At 36.8% G+C, this 20,714-nt stretch overlaps 1 protein-coding gene across 1 annotated transcript in view; it reads right to left on the bottom strand.

The window, feature by feature from the left end:
• The window catches only part of LOC133517053 (low-density lipoprotein receptor-related protein 4), a 67,589-nt gene extending 50,225 nt beyond the window's left edge, over nucleotides 1–17,364 (bottom strand). Inside the window, exons 1-5 of the mRNA XM_061850196.1 lie at nucleotides 15,475–17,364; nucleotides 10,900–11,045; nucleotides 7,240–7,416; nucleotides 3,951–4,063; nucleotides 354–558 (exon numbers count right to left, since the gene is read on the bottom strand). Coding sequence (XP_061706180.1) covers nucleotides 354–558; nucleotides 3,951–4,063; nucleotides 7,240–7,416; nucleotides 10,900–10,954 — 550 coding nt within the window. The 5' untranslated portion in view covers nucleotides 10,955–11,045; nucleotides 15,475–17,364. The remainder of the gene's footprint in view (nucleotides 1–353; nucleotides 559–3,950; nucleotides 4,064–7,239; nucleotides 7,417–10,899; nucleotides 11,046–15,474) is intronic.
• Between the last annotated feature and the right edge of the window lie 3,350 nt (nucleotides 17,365–20,714).

The following is a 20,714-nucleotide window of genomic DNA, read 5'->3' as shown; positions in this document are numbered from 1 at the left end:
AATCGGCTCGATAGAAAAAAATTGCAGATTAGTCTTAAAATCACAATTAAACGGTTTTATGTCTTTATTGTTTTGACTTATGGGTCTGCAATTAAAATCACAATTTCAAAACATTTATATCTAAACCGTGATTGAGTAAAATATTACACTAATAATCCACTTTTTTTATTTAAATATTTTTCTTATTATTCCCTTGCCCAGGCCCAGTAACATGCGACAGTGCTATCTCATTTACTCCGATACAAATAGACAGTGTGCGCGCTTTAGGTATTGACAGCCTCTTAAAGTTGCTCAGTACGACCTGTATATTCAACCCGCGAAAAATAGCGACAATAGTAACAGACAGCGCTTACCACAGTGTGTCTCGTCAGAGAAATCTCCGCAGTCGTTATCGCCGTCGCAGAGCCACTCGACGGCGATGCAGATGTTGGTGGTGTGGCAGAGGGTTCGGTTCTCATGCTCCTCGCAGGAGCGCGTGCAGCCCGCCTCGTCCTCCGCCTCGGCGCAGTCCGCGACGCCGTCGCATCGCTTCTCCATTGTAATGCAGGTGCATGAGATCTGGCGATCCCATAGCAAGGTTAACGTTATTTCATTTAGAACTAGACTAGTTACTTACTAGTTGAGTCGCCATATTAGCTGTACTTACAGTAAAGTGGATACTTATGTCCACTGACTGTATGGGTACATAGTACGATTATTTATAAATATTTAATTACCTATTAAATAATGAAAACTTATAACACTGGGGTATACACCCAGTGTTTTAAACGAGTAAATGTAGTTGTGTATAGGTATTTTGTAGCTTAGATATTTTGATGTTTGTCTGGTAAGAATTTAGTAGTTCATGTACGTTTAAAGCGGTTGTTATGGTAAATAATTCTTGGGTGGAGACCCGTATTGTTGTTCTTAAGCCTCACATTTACACTGTTAGCTATAGTGTGAGGATAAAACTTACCCGAAGTGGTAGGTCAATTTGTGCATTCATAGTCGCATTGTTTGTTGACACTTTGTTGATGTCGTGATACATATATTCACATGTAAAATACATTTATAACACTGATATTCTGGGCACAAATAACTGAGATTTGATGATTTGGTAGAAGTAGATCGGGGCTATAAACGCGAAAATCGAAGTTCGTCAATTGCGGGCATTTTTTACTGTCACTCTAATTACGTCTCAGTAACCGCCCCCGTGGCTGGAGATAAGTGGTTGCATTGGTTATATACCTTCACAAGTTTCCTTACTTATCAAGGACTGACAAACCTATGAATCTGCTATTGTTCTATTGGAAGCCTACGTGAAACCCCAAATTGAAATATTGACACGCCACGTCCTCGGGACAAGAAAGCAAAAGCACAAAAGTGCTATTTCAAGTCAGTTTCAGCTGAAGAACATAAAGAACAAGCTGTACAATGCGACTTTATAGCTGGTATCCTATCGCTAAAAATACGGGAACGTTTATTAGAAGAAACGTCTTTGTCAATGGACGAAGCTTATAACCGGACAATAGGTAAGTCTCGAAATAGTCGAGAAGGACTCTGAAACTATGCGGGGTTAATATCCCAAGTGCGTTAAATGCCTTGCCAGCACTGCCCTCACAAAAAGCTACAAATCCTCATAACGCTGCTGTCCCTGCTGTCCCTATCCCTCATCCATCAATACGACGTTGTTTATTTCGCGGTGGTATAAGGTACTCCAAAGAATAAAATATCCCGCTTTCCACGCTCGCCGTCAATTATGCACCAAGAAGGGATACTCTGCGTCAGCCTGCCGGTCTCGTGGCTCTCCTTCCACAAGTAATGCCATTCCGAGTCACATCGGCGCTTGCCATCTCAAGATTGTTACGAAACCGAATATTCTGCTACAAGCCCGTCGAGCCTACGGAAAGCTACGGTCGCCGTAACTATCAAGTCTATCAACGACTTTCGCGCCGACGCTCTGATTGACACCGGGAGATTCAAGAGCTACATTGATATAAACATAGCACTTCTTCTTCCTCGCGTTGTCCCGTCATTTTGCCACGGCTCATGGGAGCCTGGAGTCCGCTTGACAACTAATCCCAAGATTTGGCGCAGGCACTAGTTTTTACGAAAGCGACTGCCATATGACCTTCCAACCCAGAGGGTAAACTAGGCCTTGTTGGGATTAGTCCGGTTTCCTCACGATGTTTTCCTTCACCGAAAAGCGACTGGTAAATATCAAATGGTATTTCGTACATAAGTTCCGAAAAACTCATAGGTACGAGCCGGGGTTTGAACCCGCGACCTCCGGATTGCAAGTCGCACGCTCTTACCACTAGGCCACATAGCACATTTAATGAAATGACAACAACATCCGTACAAAGAAACGATTAATCTAGCATCACTAAGCAACACTTCACAAGCATTTGTTTTGCTACGCTCCAAATAAAATAATCACACATATAAGCAACGCCTTCTACGCATAGTAACCAACCTATGCGCGGATGTCATCGTCGGTCATGATCATGATGTACTCAAAACTCACTAACTTAAAAACTATCGTATTAAAATAGAATCTTCTTTAATCGAGAACATTTTCTTTGTTCTAAGGGTCTTTTGGGAGCCCCATTCTTTATGAGAGCACCATTCTTTTGAAGCGGGTTCCTGTGGAACATCCGTTCCGTCCGGTCGAGGATGGATTTATACTTGCACCCACCGTGGGCCAAAGTTACAGTGGGCCAAAGTTTTAAAGTGACGCCCCATGTGCAGACTATTACAAACTTTAGAACTTTGTTCAAAAACTGTTCCATGTCAATCTCAAGATTTTGTATTGCAGTAAGCATATCTTACCTGCCTAGATACCATGCGCCACATAGGTATAATGTGCTACCGATGTGACATTCCCATTTATCATGAAATTTCAATATTCAATCCAATATAATCCCGACAGGTCAATGAACTCAATATCGCTTAAAGTTACATCTAAATATAACAATTCAATTTGATGGAGTGCATCTGCTTTTAGATCGGATTTATTTTTGCTCCATTGTATAACTTCGGTTTTACGCGCAACGGTAATACCTAAATATAGATTTTACAACTATGGGAAAAAGCTTAAGAGATTATCCTATTTCCGTGACAGCGAATATTTCAGAGCTACGTTACCTATATACTTTTACGTTTCGTACGTAGTACGTTCGACGTGTACAATTTTACTACTTTACTCAGGGATTTAATAAAAGTTTGCACAACAAGGGCATAAAGCGAGCTATTTTTAACAAAAATGGCCATTTGTGCCTGAATAATACACCCTGCTTTTCACTTCGATTGCGAGGAAAATTTACAAAAATTTCTAAAATTTTTGGGTATTTTACGGTATTTGTTCATGACTAAAGAAAATCTTACTCGGGCTGGTCGGGGGCGCGCGGAACGCTCCGGTCGGGATCGTGCCGGTTGGGGGCGCGCCGGCAGTTTGTATGGCAGATTGTGAACTTTATTATTTTGATTTTTGCATTCGAATCCCGGTAAGGACATTTATTTGTGTGATGATCACAGATATTTGTTCCTGAAGCATGGATTTTTTCTATTTATTTAAATATGTATATTGTATATATCGTTGTCTGAGTACCCATAACACAAGCCTTCTTGGCATATCGAGGGACTTAGTCAATTTGTGTAAGAATGTCCCTATAATATTTTTTTTTTTTATTTATTACAAAGTTATTAAGGGTCGTAGTAGATTATGGTCTAGAGCATAATAAGCAATTTTTTTCGCTTACACGCGACTCAAATGTAAATTTTACGAGCATGAAAAATGGAAACCTTTTTTTAACATTCTTCTTACATAGTCTGGTAAAGTTTTTTAGAACACGATCCACATTCTCAAAATTTTGATACAGTTTTCTTGGAACGCAATCCTAGCCAGAGTATAGAGGTATATGTAGATTGTAGGTCCTTAATTTTTAAACACAAAATCAATAAACACGTACCTGGCAGGAAAAGTTTTCCTTAGGACACGGAACGTTACAGCCGCCATCGTCTTCCTCGTGATCAATGTCTTCCGCTATGATGTCCGCGTTTCTATCGAATATCCATGGTCGTTCTGCGTGCAAAATTAATCGATAAAAAATTTGTCGGTACTTAGGTTGAGTGAGTTGGTTACAACACCTAAGTACGCATTGTTAGAATACTTATACTTACCCACGGCCCGATTCGAAGAATGATTAAGACACGTTTAAGATCTTTAAAAGATCGATAATTAAACGACATGTCAAAATTGACGTTTATTTCGATTTCGCTGTGATCCCAATAAGATCTATCTACGATATTCCTAACGTCAAAGTGACATTGGTTGCCCGAATCGAGGTGCTGCTGTCAATTATACCACGTACAAACGATATCTAAATGAGAACTTATCTAAACCAGAACTTATCGTTATCTTATCTCATTCTTCGAATCGGGCCGTTAATGTCTAGCGAGTTAAAAAGTGGTGGAGGGTCAGGTGGTCGTACCGTAAAATGTTGTGCAAAAAAAATGTACTCGAACAGTTTTTATATGTATACCTTATATAATTATTATGAAAACTATATCACAACCTCATTTAAGTGTTACAACATGATAGTAGTGTAGTGATGGGCTATTTTAAGTTTAACACATTAAGTGCCGATACTTGGCTTGTTCTCTTTTCGTAGTCGCTTTCCTTTACAAAGCCAAAAATGCAGAGATTGGCTACGAACGTAGCGCTACGAAAACGTTGGCAGTGAATTGTGTTGAATCACAATAAGTATAATAATTATGCAAATAACTTATGACAATAAGTATAATAATTAATCAAATAACTTAGATAAATGCAATGTCATCAACTTCTCAAAAAAGAAATGTGTAATGAATTACTCCTACAGCTTATCAGGTAAAAAATTAAATAGAGTAACCGAAATTAGAGATATTGGTGTGATTATGGATAGCAAACTCACCTTTATCCCACACAGTGATAAAATGCTGGCAAAATCATATAAACAGTATTCATAATGCGAGTTGGGAAACCATTTAAAAGCGGCTTGACATATAAAATTCTCTACAATAGTTTTGTGCGTAGTCACCTTGAATTTTCTTGCGCAGTATGGAAACATTTTACAAAGGTCACATTGTCGGAATTGAGTGACTCCAAAAAAGGTTTATTGAATCACTGGCCTTCAGGACTGGACTAGCTTATACTGCTGACTATACCTATTGGTATAATTTTATTTGGTTTATACTGTAAAAGTTTAAAAGTTCAAACTCTTAGTGACCATTCAGCAGGACTGGTTACAGTGGGATTGTATTTTTCATCACACTTGCTCGAAAAAGATTATTTCATGCAGGTGTACTGAAGGGTCTGAAGGACAAAGGCTGACCAATCTCCCGCGGGAATTATGGATTGTAAAAAAATAGACCTATAACTCCCTAGGGAGTTATAGCGCTTTTAAAGTTATGTCACTCATTAATACAAACCAAGTAGCATAAATTAGTTTTACTTTTAAAATACGAGTACTTACTGATGCTTATAATTAAATATTTTTGTTTATATTTAAAATTATTTAATTTGATTAATTAAACAGCCGTTTAAAATATTTTTACATAATTTTCAATCGTGGCCGAATGCCGAATAGGCCTTCGATGCCTAACTAACCTGTCAAGAAATTACAAAATGTCGGAAAAATGTTTGATACGTCACCGTAGTTCAGAATTATTTCGCTTAAAATTTAGTTTTTTCTTCGCAAGTGTGATAAAAACATTTTGTGTAACTCCGGGGGTGAGGATATTGGAAACTGTAAACTTTTTAATGAGAATCTTAAACTTAATGATTTAGACATTTTTAACTGTACACTAATACAACTTCAGAATGCATTTAAATATTGAATATAACTGGAATTAGTAACTTCCTTAAATGTACTACGATTTATACGTAACGTATTTTCTACAGAGGTATCAAACCACTGATTTACATATTTCAAGTATAGTGTTTATTATTGTAAAATACAGTTTTAAGTCTTTTTTGTAATAGCCACGGACCTATTTATATTTTATTTCTACATATGAAACTATACGTCGATTTTTTGTCTATCAAAAACGTTTGATGAAACGTATGACAGTTTGTTTCTAAATAAATAGAAATAGTTATTTGTACAACAAGAGAGCAAAGTTTGATATTTCTTCGAGTGCTTGTTTTGAGTCCCGTGCAAGCGAAAGATTCTATAACTCGCTACACTCGTGAATCTAATTTAGAATCTTGAGCGTAGCAAGGGACTCAAAAGCGCACGAGGTGTAAATAACTTTGATCTCGTGTAGTACACAAAAATTTTCACGTCAGTCAGCTATCAAAAAATACAACCTGAAAAAATGTAATCCAGACGGACGGATCACTATTTCACTCACTGAAGGGAATTAACTTTAATTACCGCAATAAAACAAAACGATAGAAATTTCAATAAAATAATACGAAAATAATGAATTAACGAACATCAATTGACAGTTCAATCGACATTTTTTTTTTTTGTAAAATAAAATCTTTGTAAGATACGGTCCGAATTGCGGATACTACTATTTGTCAACTATAGTAGAGATCGTTAAAAGTAGTTAAGTAGAATTATTTACTGCGTAACAATTGCGTAAATTTGTATAAGTTCATTGTTTTTATTGTATAACACGTACGACATACGTAAAATATGGTGTTTTTATTAAATTTTAAAATTTTATTTTATTAATTAATTATTACGAATGAAGAGTATGGTGTTTTGGAACGATGCGGTCTGACTTATTTCGGGGGTCTATTATAAACCGTCAATATACCGTGGAATTACGTATGCACTTTTTTTGTCTCTTTCTTTTTGCTAATTACGTGAAAGGGATAAAGACAATAGAATCCAAATATTTCGAACTTGTATTAGGCCCCGCACGTTGAAATGACATTCGAATCTAAAGGTCACTTGAATGTTATTTTGTCTCACTCGGTGAGCAAAATGCGATTTTGCTCACTGTTTTTAAGCAGCAAATTACCCTTGTTCGAGCTGCTGACGTGAAAAAAATATTTATATTCTATTTATTATTTCGAATTTTAGAGGAAAGTAGGCACATGCTCCGGTTCATGCCGAAGAAGATACTTCTGCTTTATTTTACGGATAGGTATGGATGAGTTTGCATCCGTAGCAGCAGTGAAGCTACTACCGTTGATCATGCGAAACGGAAGAGAGACGCTTTTTCGAATAAACATACAATATGGAAGATGGGTGATAAACTCACGGTGCCATGGTTCCACCCGTGTATACGGGTTATGGGGCCGATAGCCAGGCACAGGTCCGGCCCCAACCGGTGGCTGGTACGGCGGCACACGGCCTACTGGCGACCGCGGGTCCGCAGGTACCGACGTGGTGTTGGTGGACCGCGGAACCGCCGCCGAGGGGATCTCATCCGCGATTGCTAGTAAACAAATGGTTTCAATTGAATTGAGTGGTAGGCACACACACACGTGCACGCACGTTTGTAATAGATGTGTACTATATATGAACAGTCGAGTTCATAAATCTATATAAATTTCTTTACCTTTATCCATTGGAATAAGGCGAACAAATGTATAAGTACAAATTTATGAGCTCGACAATAAATGTAAGAGTATGGCGAATTGAGAATCTCCTCAAACCTTATAGGCGTAAAGTGTGCATGCCATTGAAATATATATCTAAGGACGGGCCTTACGGGCACTAAGGATGGCGCTACTTCAGTGGTGTCACTCTCGAAATCGAGCCAGTCATGCAGTCTAACGGAACTAGTTGCGACCAATCGCGCGCGTGGTGCGAACTCATCAACCAATCGCGTTGTGGCGTTAGACTGCACGATTGGCTCGAATTCGTGTGCGTGACACCGCTGTACTGGCCCCATTCTTATTGCTCGTAAGGCCCGTCCTTAGATATATATGTCAAGGCAATTTACATGTATTTTCATAAAAAGTCGCGCTTTTTAAGTAAAAAATGCCTGTGGTAAAGTGACCTTTCGTGAATGAAGTGTGTTTAGAGACCAAAACGAACTTCCTCAACTACTTACAAGTCCTTCTCTTTTACCGGTTCATTTTCTTTGTGAATGTTGCTCTAAGAAACTGAGGCTTATAAAATTGTTCATAAATACCATACAATTTTCAACAGAACCCCGCAATGATATATGCCGTGTCTAGGCTAGTTGTAGTTACTTAACTGACATGTGATCACATACATTTTGTGATGTTGTACTACATAGTAAGGCACATCCCACACGATCTTACACCATTTCGTCGAATGTTATAGGTCTGTCAGTTAATCGCAAAAAGTCAAACACTAGCAGTTCCATTTCGGGTTTCGGCCTGGCGACTAGAACCGAGAGTGTGTAGCCGCTTGACAGATATCGGCCGGCCAGTCCGTGGTCTTGGGGCGAAAACTGACGACTCTCAGTTGAGCGACTACACACTAGCAGTTGCAGCAGCCCATTGCCGGTTGCGTCGTCAAAATGATTTTTATATTTTAAGATTTTTATTATTGTATATATGTTAGTCTGTAAGTTCCTTAGTTGCCTGAAAATAAATGATATTTAATTTAATTTAATTTTTAATTTAATAATGTCGTATGTGTGTAGACGTTATTGGCCTAGGACTTAGACTACAAGCCCCTTAAGAATTGGAATCTCTAGGGTTACTGGATACATAGAATATGTTGTGTTTAAAAACTGAGACCATAAATACCTAATTCCATTCATGACATTCGAAATTTACTTTGTAGGTAACCATATAGAGATTCTGATTCTTAATATCATTACTATGTGGGATGCGCCGAAGTCGCCTCCCACAGAATATTAAATCAAGAATCAATACTTATATCTATTTACGTACATATGAACAAACAACATAAGTACCTCTTAAAATCTCTTTGTTTCGGGTCTTATAGCAAAATAAATAAGTACCTATGATTTATAGGTATAGTATCACAAGCGCCTTTTATATTTATACATATACACATAGGTACGTGATGTTATAAAACAACCATTATTGAATAAGTACAATCTGCCTCGAGAATAGCTGTGTAGGTACATAGTTGTGCCTATTGTATAGTGATATTAGTGATCTGTGGTATCAAATGAAAAATAACACTACAGATTAAATATAAATTACATCTATTGTAAATGTAACGTGCCAAATGTCTGTTTCTATGTACCTTAGTACAGTCACGTCTGAAAATATCGGTATGAAAAATGTACCAAACATGTGTATACACTACCTTAATATATGGGCAATAAAGTCGTGTATGTATACATATTTTTGGCACTTTTTTCGTATCGATGTTTTCAGGCGTGACTGTACTAAGTTAAAAATAGTTTACTTAAATCTGCAAAATCCTAACCAATTGGCTAAGTACCTAACATGCAATTGTAGAGAACGTCTTAAGGTGATGTTTGGATTAAGCGACGTTTCCGCCGACTGCATTGCTGCAGCGAATATCAAAAATCCGGGCAGCAGCATTGGCTTTGACATTTACGGACAGTTGTCTTCATGTAAAATTAATGTGTCAGATACACAAATCATACAATAACGCTTTCTTTCGAATTCTTTAAATTTAGACTCAAAAGACACGAGTTCCTACCAATACTACCACCAATCCGTATCAAAACATTATTGTTGATAACCTCTGTTTGTCGATGTGCGTGCGATTATGTTGCGGTATTGTTTGTTTAAATTAAAACATCATTTAGCCAAATGCGAATAATAAACATTGGATCGTAAATAACCGTTGAATAAATTCAGATAAGTAAATTTATTATTTATGTCGAGGTTTAAACCTCTAGTTTGAAAGCAAATCTTTTTGAAAAACGCACACATTACTCAGTTAAAACAGACAGAATGTTGACAGAATGTTCTATTTAAATTATTTTTTAAGCAGCAAGCAGCTTAATTTTTTTAAATACAGTTTCTCAAAAAGCTGTCATATAGCATAGCTGTTTAGCGTTTGCATAGTTGTTTATGTTTATTGCGAACTAGTGCTTTTTACATTCCAACTTTTTAAAATTATATCTGACCGGTATCCATACGTCCACACCAAAGAGTTTGGATTTCCAAACACTATATATATTTTTATTTCACTATTTCACGTTCATTGCGTCCAGAAACTTATTACACGACATAAATTAAATATTTATTTGTTATTATATAAATAAAAAGTTATGTATAAAGTTATAACAACATTTTATTATTATTATTGGCTGAATGAAACTATCATTGCCACGTTGGCTGTCGTTAACAGAAAAAAATTAAGAAGTAAAACCGGCGCCCTCTATTTTCAGTACTTTCACTTAAAATTTAGTTGTATGAATATAACTCAACTTAAATTGTAACTGTCAGAGTGTTTTTGTATGAACGCCTGTAGTTTAATACCTGCTTACGTAACCGATTATACCAATATTTGTTTTATTGTGATTTTTTCGCAAATGTATTAAAAAACGTCGTTCAATTGACGTGTGCAAATGTCATTATTTACATCTCGGGACTCGTAAATAATGACGCATTTTGCACACTTGCATTTAAATATACTATTCTATCAGCCTTTTTTAAGCTTTCCGCAATTACGAGCTGTTTGTATCACCTGCGTTGCATTTTTATCACCTGTCGCTATGCCTGTCACTTTCTTACTTTCATACTTGTTAGAAAGTGATAGGCAAGGTGACAGGCGACAAAAATGCGACCATCCTTAGTATTCCGTGTACAAACGTAGAGTTCACTTCATATAGAATTTGACGACCGTTCTGGCCTAGTGGGTAGTGACCCTGCCTATGAAGCCGATAGTCCCGGCTTCAAATTCTGGTAAGGGCATTTATTTGTGTGATGAGCACGGATATTTGTTCCTGTGTCTTGGGTGTCATAAAACTTAGCAACATTTGAATACTCACCACAAAGCCATACGACGGTGAGGAGTGTTAAGTATGCGGCTAGCGGCGCTGGCATGGTGTTGTCAGTGCTGGGGACGGTGCATCGCCTAAGTCACTCGCGCGGCGGTGCGCCTTCGCACCCTGACCATCTCTCCTTTCACGCTGATCTGTAAAACATGACTTTAGTGAAACCCACGACCACGAAACGCACGCTCCGAGCATCCATGCTTGACGTTGACGTCGACAGCCATGCATTCGTTAAAACAACAAATATATGCTGCTCGGAGCGCGCGTTTTATGGCCCTTGGGTGTAACTCTTGCGACAAATTGATAAATCCAATTCAATATACCATCATGCACCAGTGAGTCATACTCGCACAGAGTTTTTTTTTATTTTTTAACCGAGACATGTACTCGTAGGTAAATCCGAAACTTTAGAAGACACAGGGATCCTTTTTTGCCAAAATAAATACGCCATGGTAAAAAAAAAACAATGGTTTGCACTCCGGGAGTGCCGGCAGAAGTGAAAACTTGAATATTAACGTTGTAAATTTTTGATATTTTGGAGAAATATGAGTAGCAGTTTTATAAAAAGGGATAATTCTCTATTATACCTACGTAAATCAATTTGAGTATGAAAGATATTTTAGTGTTAATATATAACATATATAGAGTAATTAATGAGACGCAGACGTGAGCAGGACTACAGCCTACACAATCAGTAAATGTTAATGAATTGTTCACCATCATATTAAGTAAAACAATCACGCTTCTTTTCTGTTATTTAACTTTTTGGTAAGGAAAAATTAGAGTATCTACAATCATGGACACCCAACAACACAAAGATACAATACAACACAATTAACAAAGATTAAACCTCTTTAACCGTTAAGACAGCACTTTGATTATGAAGAAAATAAAATGTCACACTTGAATGAGATACGATTTTTCAAAAGTAACCAGGCTTCGATGTCATTCAATTTGCACGTCACCATGATGTCACGTGTCCGTCTTACGAATTTTCAATCTGTCGGTCACGTGACCTGACGCGAGTTTAACATTTTTCCCCATTACAAAAGGTGCACAGCGCCACTAAAGAAGTTTTCAAAAATTGGTTTATATTTGGTATAAATGTACATACATTTCAAATTAATCCCCGTTTTACGTGTAGTCCCCTTAAAAATCAGGTATTTTTGAAGATTTTATTCTACAATTTTTCGGCGTATTTGACACCATTTCCTTTGTAAAGTAGGCCAACTTGATAACCTTTTAAGTAAATATGCTACCAGCAGTCCAGCACGTCTGACAACAGTTATTATATTTCTTCCCTCACTTGTATCGAAAAAAAAAAACGAAAAAGTATAAACCGGAGGTGTCCTCACGGTGATTGAAAAGTTGAATGCTCTATACTGTAATGAATCATCTTCATTTAGGAATATTTCGATAAGCGAACGTAAAATAACATCCAAATTATTTAAGGGTCAAACCCCCTTCGTTTGAACATAGCTTACGTATATTTTGTTCTAACAACTATGTATATACAATGTGTCTCTAAAATCCACGTAGATGTTTACAGGCTACTTTGTAAAATGTTATATGTGTTTAGAATTTTTCAATCCAGGTTGATGCAGGAGACGTAAGCAGGATCAGCACGCATTCAGCAAATTACATATTTAAGCTACTGTTTCGTAACAGTACCTATTAGTAAGATTAACGTTCATTTATATTAAGCGTTGAATGCAAAACAACATGCATGGCCACCCTACAATTATAGTATTTTTCACATAGTTTAGGTACGGTGACAGATGTCATCTCAATGCAAATATTTTGCCTTTTGAGGTTATAAATTGTATGGAGATGACAGTTGTCACCGTACCCAAGCTATGTGAAAAATACTACCGTGAAATACAGATTCCTTTTGCTTTTCCCGTGATAAAGTATCAAACTGAATTTAATTAACTGAATATAAACTGAGTTTGGTTACTTCCGAAAAATCGTATTTCACTCAAGTGTGAGATTTAATTTTCTTCATAATTAAAGTGCTGTCATAACGGTTAAGGAGGCGTTTTATCTTTATTAATTAGGTGTTGTAGGGTGACCATGGTTGTAGAGTTAAACTTTTACTTAACAAAAAGTTAAAAATCAGGATAATACAATGGTCAAAATTCGATTAACATTTACTGTGCGTGTAGGGTTGTTCTTCCTCACGTCTCATGAGTCACTCTGTATTTAGAGTTTGCGCGTGTTACGACCACGGTTCAGTCGCCACATAGAAAACATATTTTATTTACGAGCTTTTGAAACGACTAATTTCATTTTTTAGTTTTGAATAAAAATAAATTCGCGAGAAATAAAAAACATGTGTACCTTAAAATTTAATTTAAAGTACATGTACTAATTCGGGATAGGTGATAAAATGTCTTAGTTAAAAAAAACTGTTGTCAATGATGTGTAATAACCTAGACTGCCTAAATACCTGTGACAATTGCGTTACGTAATTTTCACCGCGTCACGTGCTACACTAAAGCTTTTGGCTGCATCTTTTTTCTATACCGAGAAAGCCGCCTGGGTCATTTGCGTGTCTAACGCATTTATAAGTGTCATAGTAAGCCCCGAGTTGGTATAAAATGTGCCCTGAACCACTAATACAGGCTTCAATCTTTTAAAAAGCTATCCAACGTCAGGATATCGCGATCAGCTTCTAATAAAAATGGCGGGCGCTTTCATTACGTCGCTGGCCTGTTTTCAAGAAGCCACCCTGCATCGCAATTGCGCGCGCCGGAGCCAAAAGCCTCTCGAGCTACTTGTTGATATCTTTTTCATTCACAACGCATGGCTCCGCGCATTCTACGCAGTAACACGAGTACGGGAACTACGCGGCATATTTACCTTACTTTATATTAGATAAGCCATGGAGGGCATGAAGTCTATAGATTGAAGAAACAGACACTGTATAGGTTCCTTGCACAATTTCATACTATTACAGCTTAATATTCTAAATGCATAAAAGCTTTACTCGCTTAACGAACAAAGGCTTAAAATAAATTTATCCGCGATCTGTTCGGATGGATTTTGCGGCCAGTAAATACATTACGGCCCGTAGCGTGGCCAGTTAATCCGATTATTGGTTGCAATATGGGGCTTTTATTCTCACATGCTTAAAGTTATATTGTTACTATATTATATTACTTAGTAGTTTACGCTCTCTTAAACACAACAATTTGTAGTTAAGTGGGACAGAGTCATATATAAATTGATTATATTACACCCAAACTATTTTGTCAATTGAGCTGCAGGAAGTGTATAATTCAGATCTTAAAAATTTGATACCAATAGCATATCAATCTTAATACATCCTTCAGGCACCAATAAGTAAATGAGAGCAGAATGATCTTTGATTGGCATCATGTTTTTAAAATATAAACATAAGCAAATAGCAGATAGCAGTTTAGCACAAATGTTCCACAATTAAGTTTCCAAGTGGTACGAGTACGAGAAAGATGTGTTTTACGTTTAGTTGCATAGATAATAATTTTACTGCAAAACAAATAATTGATTTGTTTCTGCTAGTGTTATCTACAATTATGTATATAAAGCCCTTCCTTAGTGGAGCCCAAAAACCTGTTACAAATGTCAAGGTATTTCAATGGTTTAGGTTAGTTGTAATGTAATAGTTGTAATGGTTTAAGTATATAAGGCGACTCTTGTATATACTTAGATGACTAATTTGCGTAAAAAAGCGTAATTTACAATTTGTTAATTTAATAGTATGTGTCTTCAAAAAGCAATTACCTAAGAACCATTATTTGTCAAAGGTTAATGACGAGCCCAATACATATCTTAGTTAAAAATAGCTAATTTATCTTGTACCGAATATCATATCAAAGCTTTCTAAAACACAGTCCCTAAACATTCATCATGAAAAATCGATATGTTTTTTCTCTCGCTGTCAAGGTGTCAACTTTATCCTGAAATGTTTAGATCGCCTGTAAGATTTTTAATTGGAAATATTCATTTGATTTTTTATGACTTGTCAAATACCTGAAGTAATTTTAAGGATGCTATGGCTTAATTAGGGAAATAAATATAGAATTTATCGAGGAATCAATACGGGGTGCGCACGGCTTCTTGCGCCCACGTTCGCCCGCGCACAGTTCCTCTCCTTCCAGCCCAAAAGCTACGGACGCAACTTTACACCCACCCCCGCCCACGGCCGTGTACGGAAACAAAATCTAAGTAGGAAAATAGGTACCAATTATTCATGCTAGCTAAGTTTAGCATTTATACCATAACCGCACATAATTAAATATGTACTTAATTATACAAGGTGCCCGCGAGGAAACAGTTTTTTTTTGTATGATTTCATACATAATAAGTACATGTTCTTGGAAAATTTATGGATTAATTGGTACATTTTGTCTCTAATTACGATTCGCAAATATACTGTTAAAATCTTTCCGTTTCCTCGCGGGTACCATGTATACTATTTATTTTGACTAAAACTAAGTAGTCAATACATCTTTATACATAAAACTAAATGAAATTACTCATGAAACGAATTGTTTAACACTAACATTGATTTTGTTTTATAAATACCTTTACGCAATTAGTGATGAAGCATTATCTGCCTTTTATTGCGGTTAGGACAGGAGATGCACTAAAACACCACATATAGCCAAGACACTGGCCACACAATAGTCTCAGGAAAAGATTATTTCACAAGCATTAGAAACAGTCCACAAATTTTCTTCTATAGTCCTTGTCTTTATATTTTTGTTAATAGGAGTTAAGCAAAAAGCACGGGCGCCTTATCGGCAGTGTCGTTCTCGCGCAACTGCCGCGACTAGGGCAGTGTTGTCACGTGAGCGGACGAGAATTATAGTATTCGTGTGTCAAAATTTTCGTACCGTTGAAAACAATATCGTACGCTTATCAAAAAGGCAGTACCCCAAAAATTTATTGCAAAATAAACTTAAATACAAAAAAGATAATACAATTTGCCGAGTAAATTGCGCAAAAATCACTTTTATATTTATGTATTTTTGTGATAGATCCAAACGGTTTACAGGAAATTTCGACATTTTTGACTTACCAAGGAGCCAAACACCCAAAAGGTTCTAATTTTAGCCTATTCTGAGTAAAAGTGTCATATTTTGCTTCAAATACTAGACTTTTAGAGGTATCATCTAAGGGCTCAAATCACCGTACTTTTGCGTAAGAGAATGTTCTTTGTAACGTACATCGTACCGGAGTCCAAATTATCGTAAATGTACGATAATTACCGTACGCCTGGCAACACTTGACTAGGGTAGCTACTATAGGTGAGCTGGAACCTCGACCCCCTCTCCACGGACCCCGTGCAGTCTGCGCTTCCATCGATGAATGGACCTTAATACCTTTCTCCGCTATAGAACTCTCTTTCAGTGCTCTGCTGCATTCGTTTTGTATAGGGCACTCGAAATAACCCTAGATAGAAATAGAAGTCGCAATTTTTGTACTGTATTTGTGAGTTAGATACGTATGAAAACGTTTTTTGAATGTATGTTGTCATTTTGTAACTGTAGATTAGGAAATATAGGTATACCTACCTAGTTATCGTATGGATCATTGCAACAAGCTACTGATAATTTAAATGAAAACATCGTTGTCGAGTGGGTACAGACTACTGAAATGTGGTGGTGTGTGTGCTGGTGTTTGTTATCTTGTGTCTGTTTTCTTTATTATTAATTTACATATTACATTCAATACATATTATATTATATATATAGTTAAGTAGGTATGGAGTAATAAAGACTTGATATATGTGGTGTCATGGTCAAACGTAGGCCAATGATAGATGGACCTTAAAAGCAACCCTTTTAAACCCCACGTATGCTCAGCGAAAATTAATGGTTTCGAAGAAGTAATAATAATAAAGTCATCATAAAACTACTAGAATTGCACTGAAACAGAAAAAGTACGGCCAGGCGTCATAAAATTTTAACTGAGTAAGTACTCAACTTAATGCACGCAACCCAATTAAGGCTATTAACACATACGCTATACCAATACTTACCTACTCTTTTGGTGAAATGCAGTGTTCCCAAACCGATTTCTCTAACCTGAAAAAAATGACCAACACCTTAATGACCAAATACCGAAAACATCATCCGAGGAGATGCACCCAGAGACAGACACTACCGAAAGCAGAAGGCGGCAGGGATTAATAGACATTAAAAATTTCCACAACAAACAGGTAATCTTTCTAAGAAAGTTCTTTCACAATCGATTCTCTCATTCTCTAATTCACCAGGCCGTCACTGACGCTGATCACAAATTCATTCCACTCAACTTAAAAGACAAAACCAAACAAAAAAATTAAGAAGTCACAGAACCGAAACAAATACTACAAACCTGGGTGCAACAATCACTCCATGGCAGGCATCGAATCGACCTAATAAACTGGGTTATTCCCACTCGTTACCACCAAGTTGTTACCAGTGGTAACTACTGGGAAAAAAATCCCACTACTTACCACCAACTTGGTTTGGTGGTAACTACTGGGATTTTTTTCCCAGTAGTTACCATTGGTAAAAGGTGAGATTTTTTTTCCCAGTAGTTACCACCAAAATTTGGTTAGCGTTCAATACTAATAAAAACAGTATATAAATAGAGTGCTTTAATGAATAATTAATTAAACTTATGCATAATTACTTATAAGTTAATTAGTTATTCGTTTAATTATAAGTCGATTACTGTTTCAGTGAACTGCCTTAAAAGTGATAAATAAATCGTCCCACTAGCAAACAAAAATAACATAAATATGGCAATCATTGTTCATCAAAATTAATTTTCGCTTATAAAATATATAATATAATTTAGCAAATTAATACTAATACGTCAATCGAATAATTATCCTATTTATCATATTGTAAATCGTCACATTACTTATAATCCTTTTACAACTATTAGTAGATTCTCTGTGTCTTCGTACGTCATATTTTGAAGGGCTTTCCCCGGAGCGTTTCCTTACACTTTGTGTAGCTTAGTGTATGTAAATCTAAATTTGCGTTAAGCCTGTTGTACTTGTATAGAAAAGGATCCAGAGCAATGAAAAATCTCATTAGACCGATCACTAGAACTGTGTCGTATGCATAATTATTAGACCGCAATTTGAGTCCTGATTCTTGTAGTGGAGTTCCTAGGCTCCTAGAAACCTGATGTAGCCAGACTAAAAAGTGGTGCCGTTACCCCCACCAGGCCTTTGAATTTCCCCCTTACTCTTCTCTCTTACAAAGCCTAGGAACTCCATTACAGGGATCAGGAGACCGATTTTTGAATTACGAGCGCTCGATTTCGTCACTCGAAAATCTGTGGAAAACGGCGAAAAACTATATTTTAAATATGAGCGATAGAAATTGGGAATCGAGTAGTATTGGCCACTCGTTTTCCATACCATTAGGAGAATTTAAATGCCTAGTATTGGAGATATTATTGAACAAAATACACTAAATCGAGTGGTCAAATTCAATAATTGTCCCCCAGAAGCAAACTGCGGTCTAATACTAGAGATGCTGGTTTACATGGAAAAAGCATATCTACTGGTGCACATTGTGCAATTATGATTTAACCAAAAGGGTATTATTATGACTTGATTTACATCGCAGTTGTTAACGATGCACAAAACATTAATGAAATAAGTCACTACTGTTGCCTTAAAAGAAAGTTAAAGGACATGTAAATCGAAACAATAGGTACCTTATATACTTAATTTACTCTTTGTTAATAGGTCAGTTTTCCTTATGTATGTAAAGCTTGATTTACACAAAATATAAGACTTGTAACCTCTTTGTAATTCGTATAACTAATATACATAAATGAAAATAATTAATCTATTGGAAGTGAATTTAATTATAATTTTACACTCTTTATAAGCAAGTGTAAAGATAACTCTAAATTCAAAATTAAAAATCCGATACAAAAGTATAACAGCAGCGCCGTCGTTATTAAATTTCAAATCACTGACAGCGCACTGCACTCCGTCAATAACGCCTAAGTTCATGTCACGGCCTTGTGCCACCCTAGCGCCACCGGAGTGAGAACTTTAGAACTATTATTTTCAGCTGATAGAGTCTGTGCGGAAAGAGAGGAGTTGTAGGATTTAAGGGCGTGCCAGTGCTATTTTATAGTTTTTGTAATGCTGACAACACTGTCGCGTAGTTATAGTACGACACTAAAGATCATGATACTTGAATCCCGTTATCCCGGCATTTTACCGCGGTTCACCAAAGGGAGCCAGGGGGCCTACCGCGAAAATCGAAGTTCGACAATTGCGGGATTTTTTCTGTCACTTTAGTCTTTAATTACGTCTTTGTGAGAGTAAAAGGGGAAAGATCCCCGCAATTTGCGAATTTCGGTTTTCGCGGTAGACCCCCTGGATTCGGTACAGCAAAGAGAATCTGAAATAGATCGAAACGATGCTGCCATATTAGGGAGTGCTCCCGGTACTGGTTTTCTATACAAATACAGTACCGGAACCGGGAATTTCCGGTTCTCGCCATACAAACTCAGTACCGGGAGCATTCCCTTCGCTATATCGTTGGCTTATGATCTATTAAATGGCGCCACACCTATCAGTGAAAGAATAAGGATCAAACTCAAATGGCGTTCTAAAAGTTTTAACCATGTGTCGAAAGATGGCAGTAAATTTACTGTGGCTACAAAGTTTTCTTTGACAGCCCACCTCTATTTAAAATTCTCTTTGAGTGCGGTAACCGAATCCCATGAGCTAGCACAAGCACTAGTTTCCATGGAAATTACTGAAATTTCACCTTCCTAACCCAAACCCAACTTTTGTTTTTACTTCCAAGTACTAAAGCGACAGTTCGATTGACAAAAACCGTAGATGGTAGGATTAACTAGGTGTGCTATACGCGTGAACCCGTAAGGGACAGAACATACGAAATGCGCCAAATTAAAAACAGGTTTTAACATTCCTGACAACATACCAAAAACAACCTACTTACGTAATTTGGTCGGGTTATTTGTTGCCAACCATAAGCCATACAAAAATTTACGGTGGGGAATAAAAAAATTAAAATGTGATAAGAGCACAAACAATCATAGCGATTTCTCTGCTACTCCTACTGAAAGTTCCATAAGAGCATCTCATTCGGTCATCTGCCAGCTCTACCATTTCATCTTTCATCTCTATTCTTATTGTACCTCTATGCAAAAATACTAAAACTGGTTAAGAACCTGCCCTATCCAACTGCCATTTTTGTACAAAATAAGATAGAGTTCCTATATACAACTTAATCTGCCCAGTTCAATAGTTATTTTAGAACCATCAATTTAGTATGTATGATATAAAAATAAAAACAGCTCGTGCACTGTTGTAGGTCTTTTTGGGATTATTCCAGTTCTCTGATGATATTTTACGAAGCTTTTAGTCGCTTTTTCACGCTGACGAAACCGAATAACATTAAAATCTAATTTCCTTTTTTGAACTATGTACGATTTAACCCCGTAACGACTTTATTGTATAAATAAACCTTGCAGTTTTTGTAAATATAAATACACAATGACATATAAACGACAGAAGTTTGTTTACTTTTTATTAGAAAGTTGTCTAATGTTTGGTTGCCATGTAAATTTGATAATGTTAGTTCGCATTTCTGCCACGACTATTCTCTTTCCGCACAAACTCTAAGAGATTTTCCTCCTTTTAGTGCACACTACAAAGTTACAATTACAACCAATGCGGCCGATCGATCAAATACCGCAATGTAATGAAACTCGCCTAGGAGTTCTCGCATCGTGTAAATGAGCCCTTACTTAAATAAAATTGGAGACGT

This window comes from Cydia pomonella, chromosome 4, assembly GCF_033807575.1.
Source record: "Cydia pomonella isolate Wapato2018A chromosome 4, ilCydPomo1, whole genome shotgun sequence".
Classification (NCBI taxonomy): domain Eukaryota; kingdom Metazoa; phylum Arthropoda; class Insecta; order Lepidoptera; family Tortricidae; genus Cydia; species Cydia pomonella.
The sequence above is the reverse complement of the archived record's forward strand: the minus strand, read 5'-3'. Positions and strand labels throughout refer to the sequence as shown.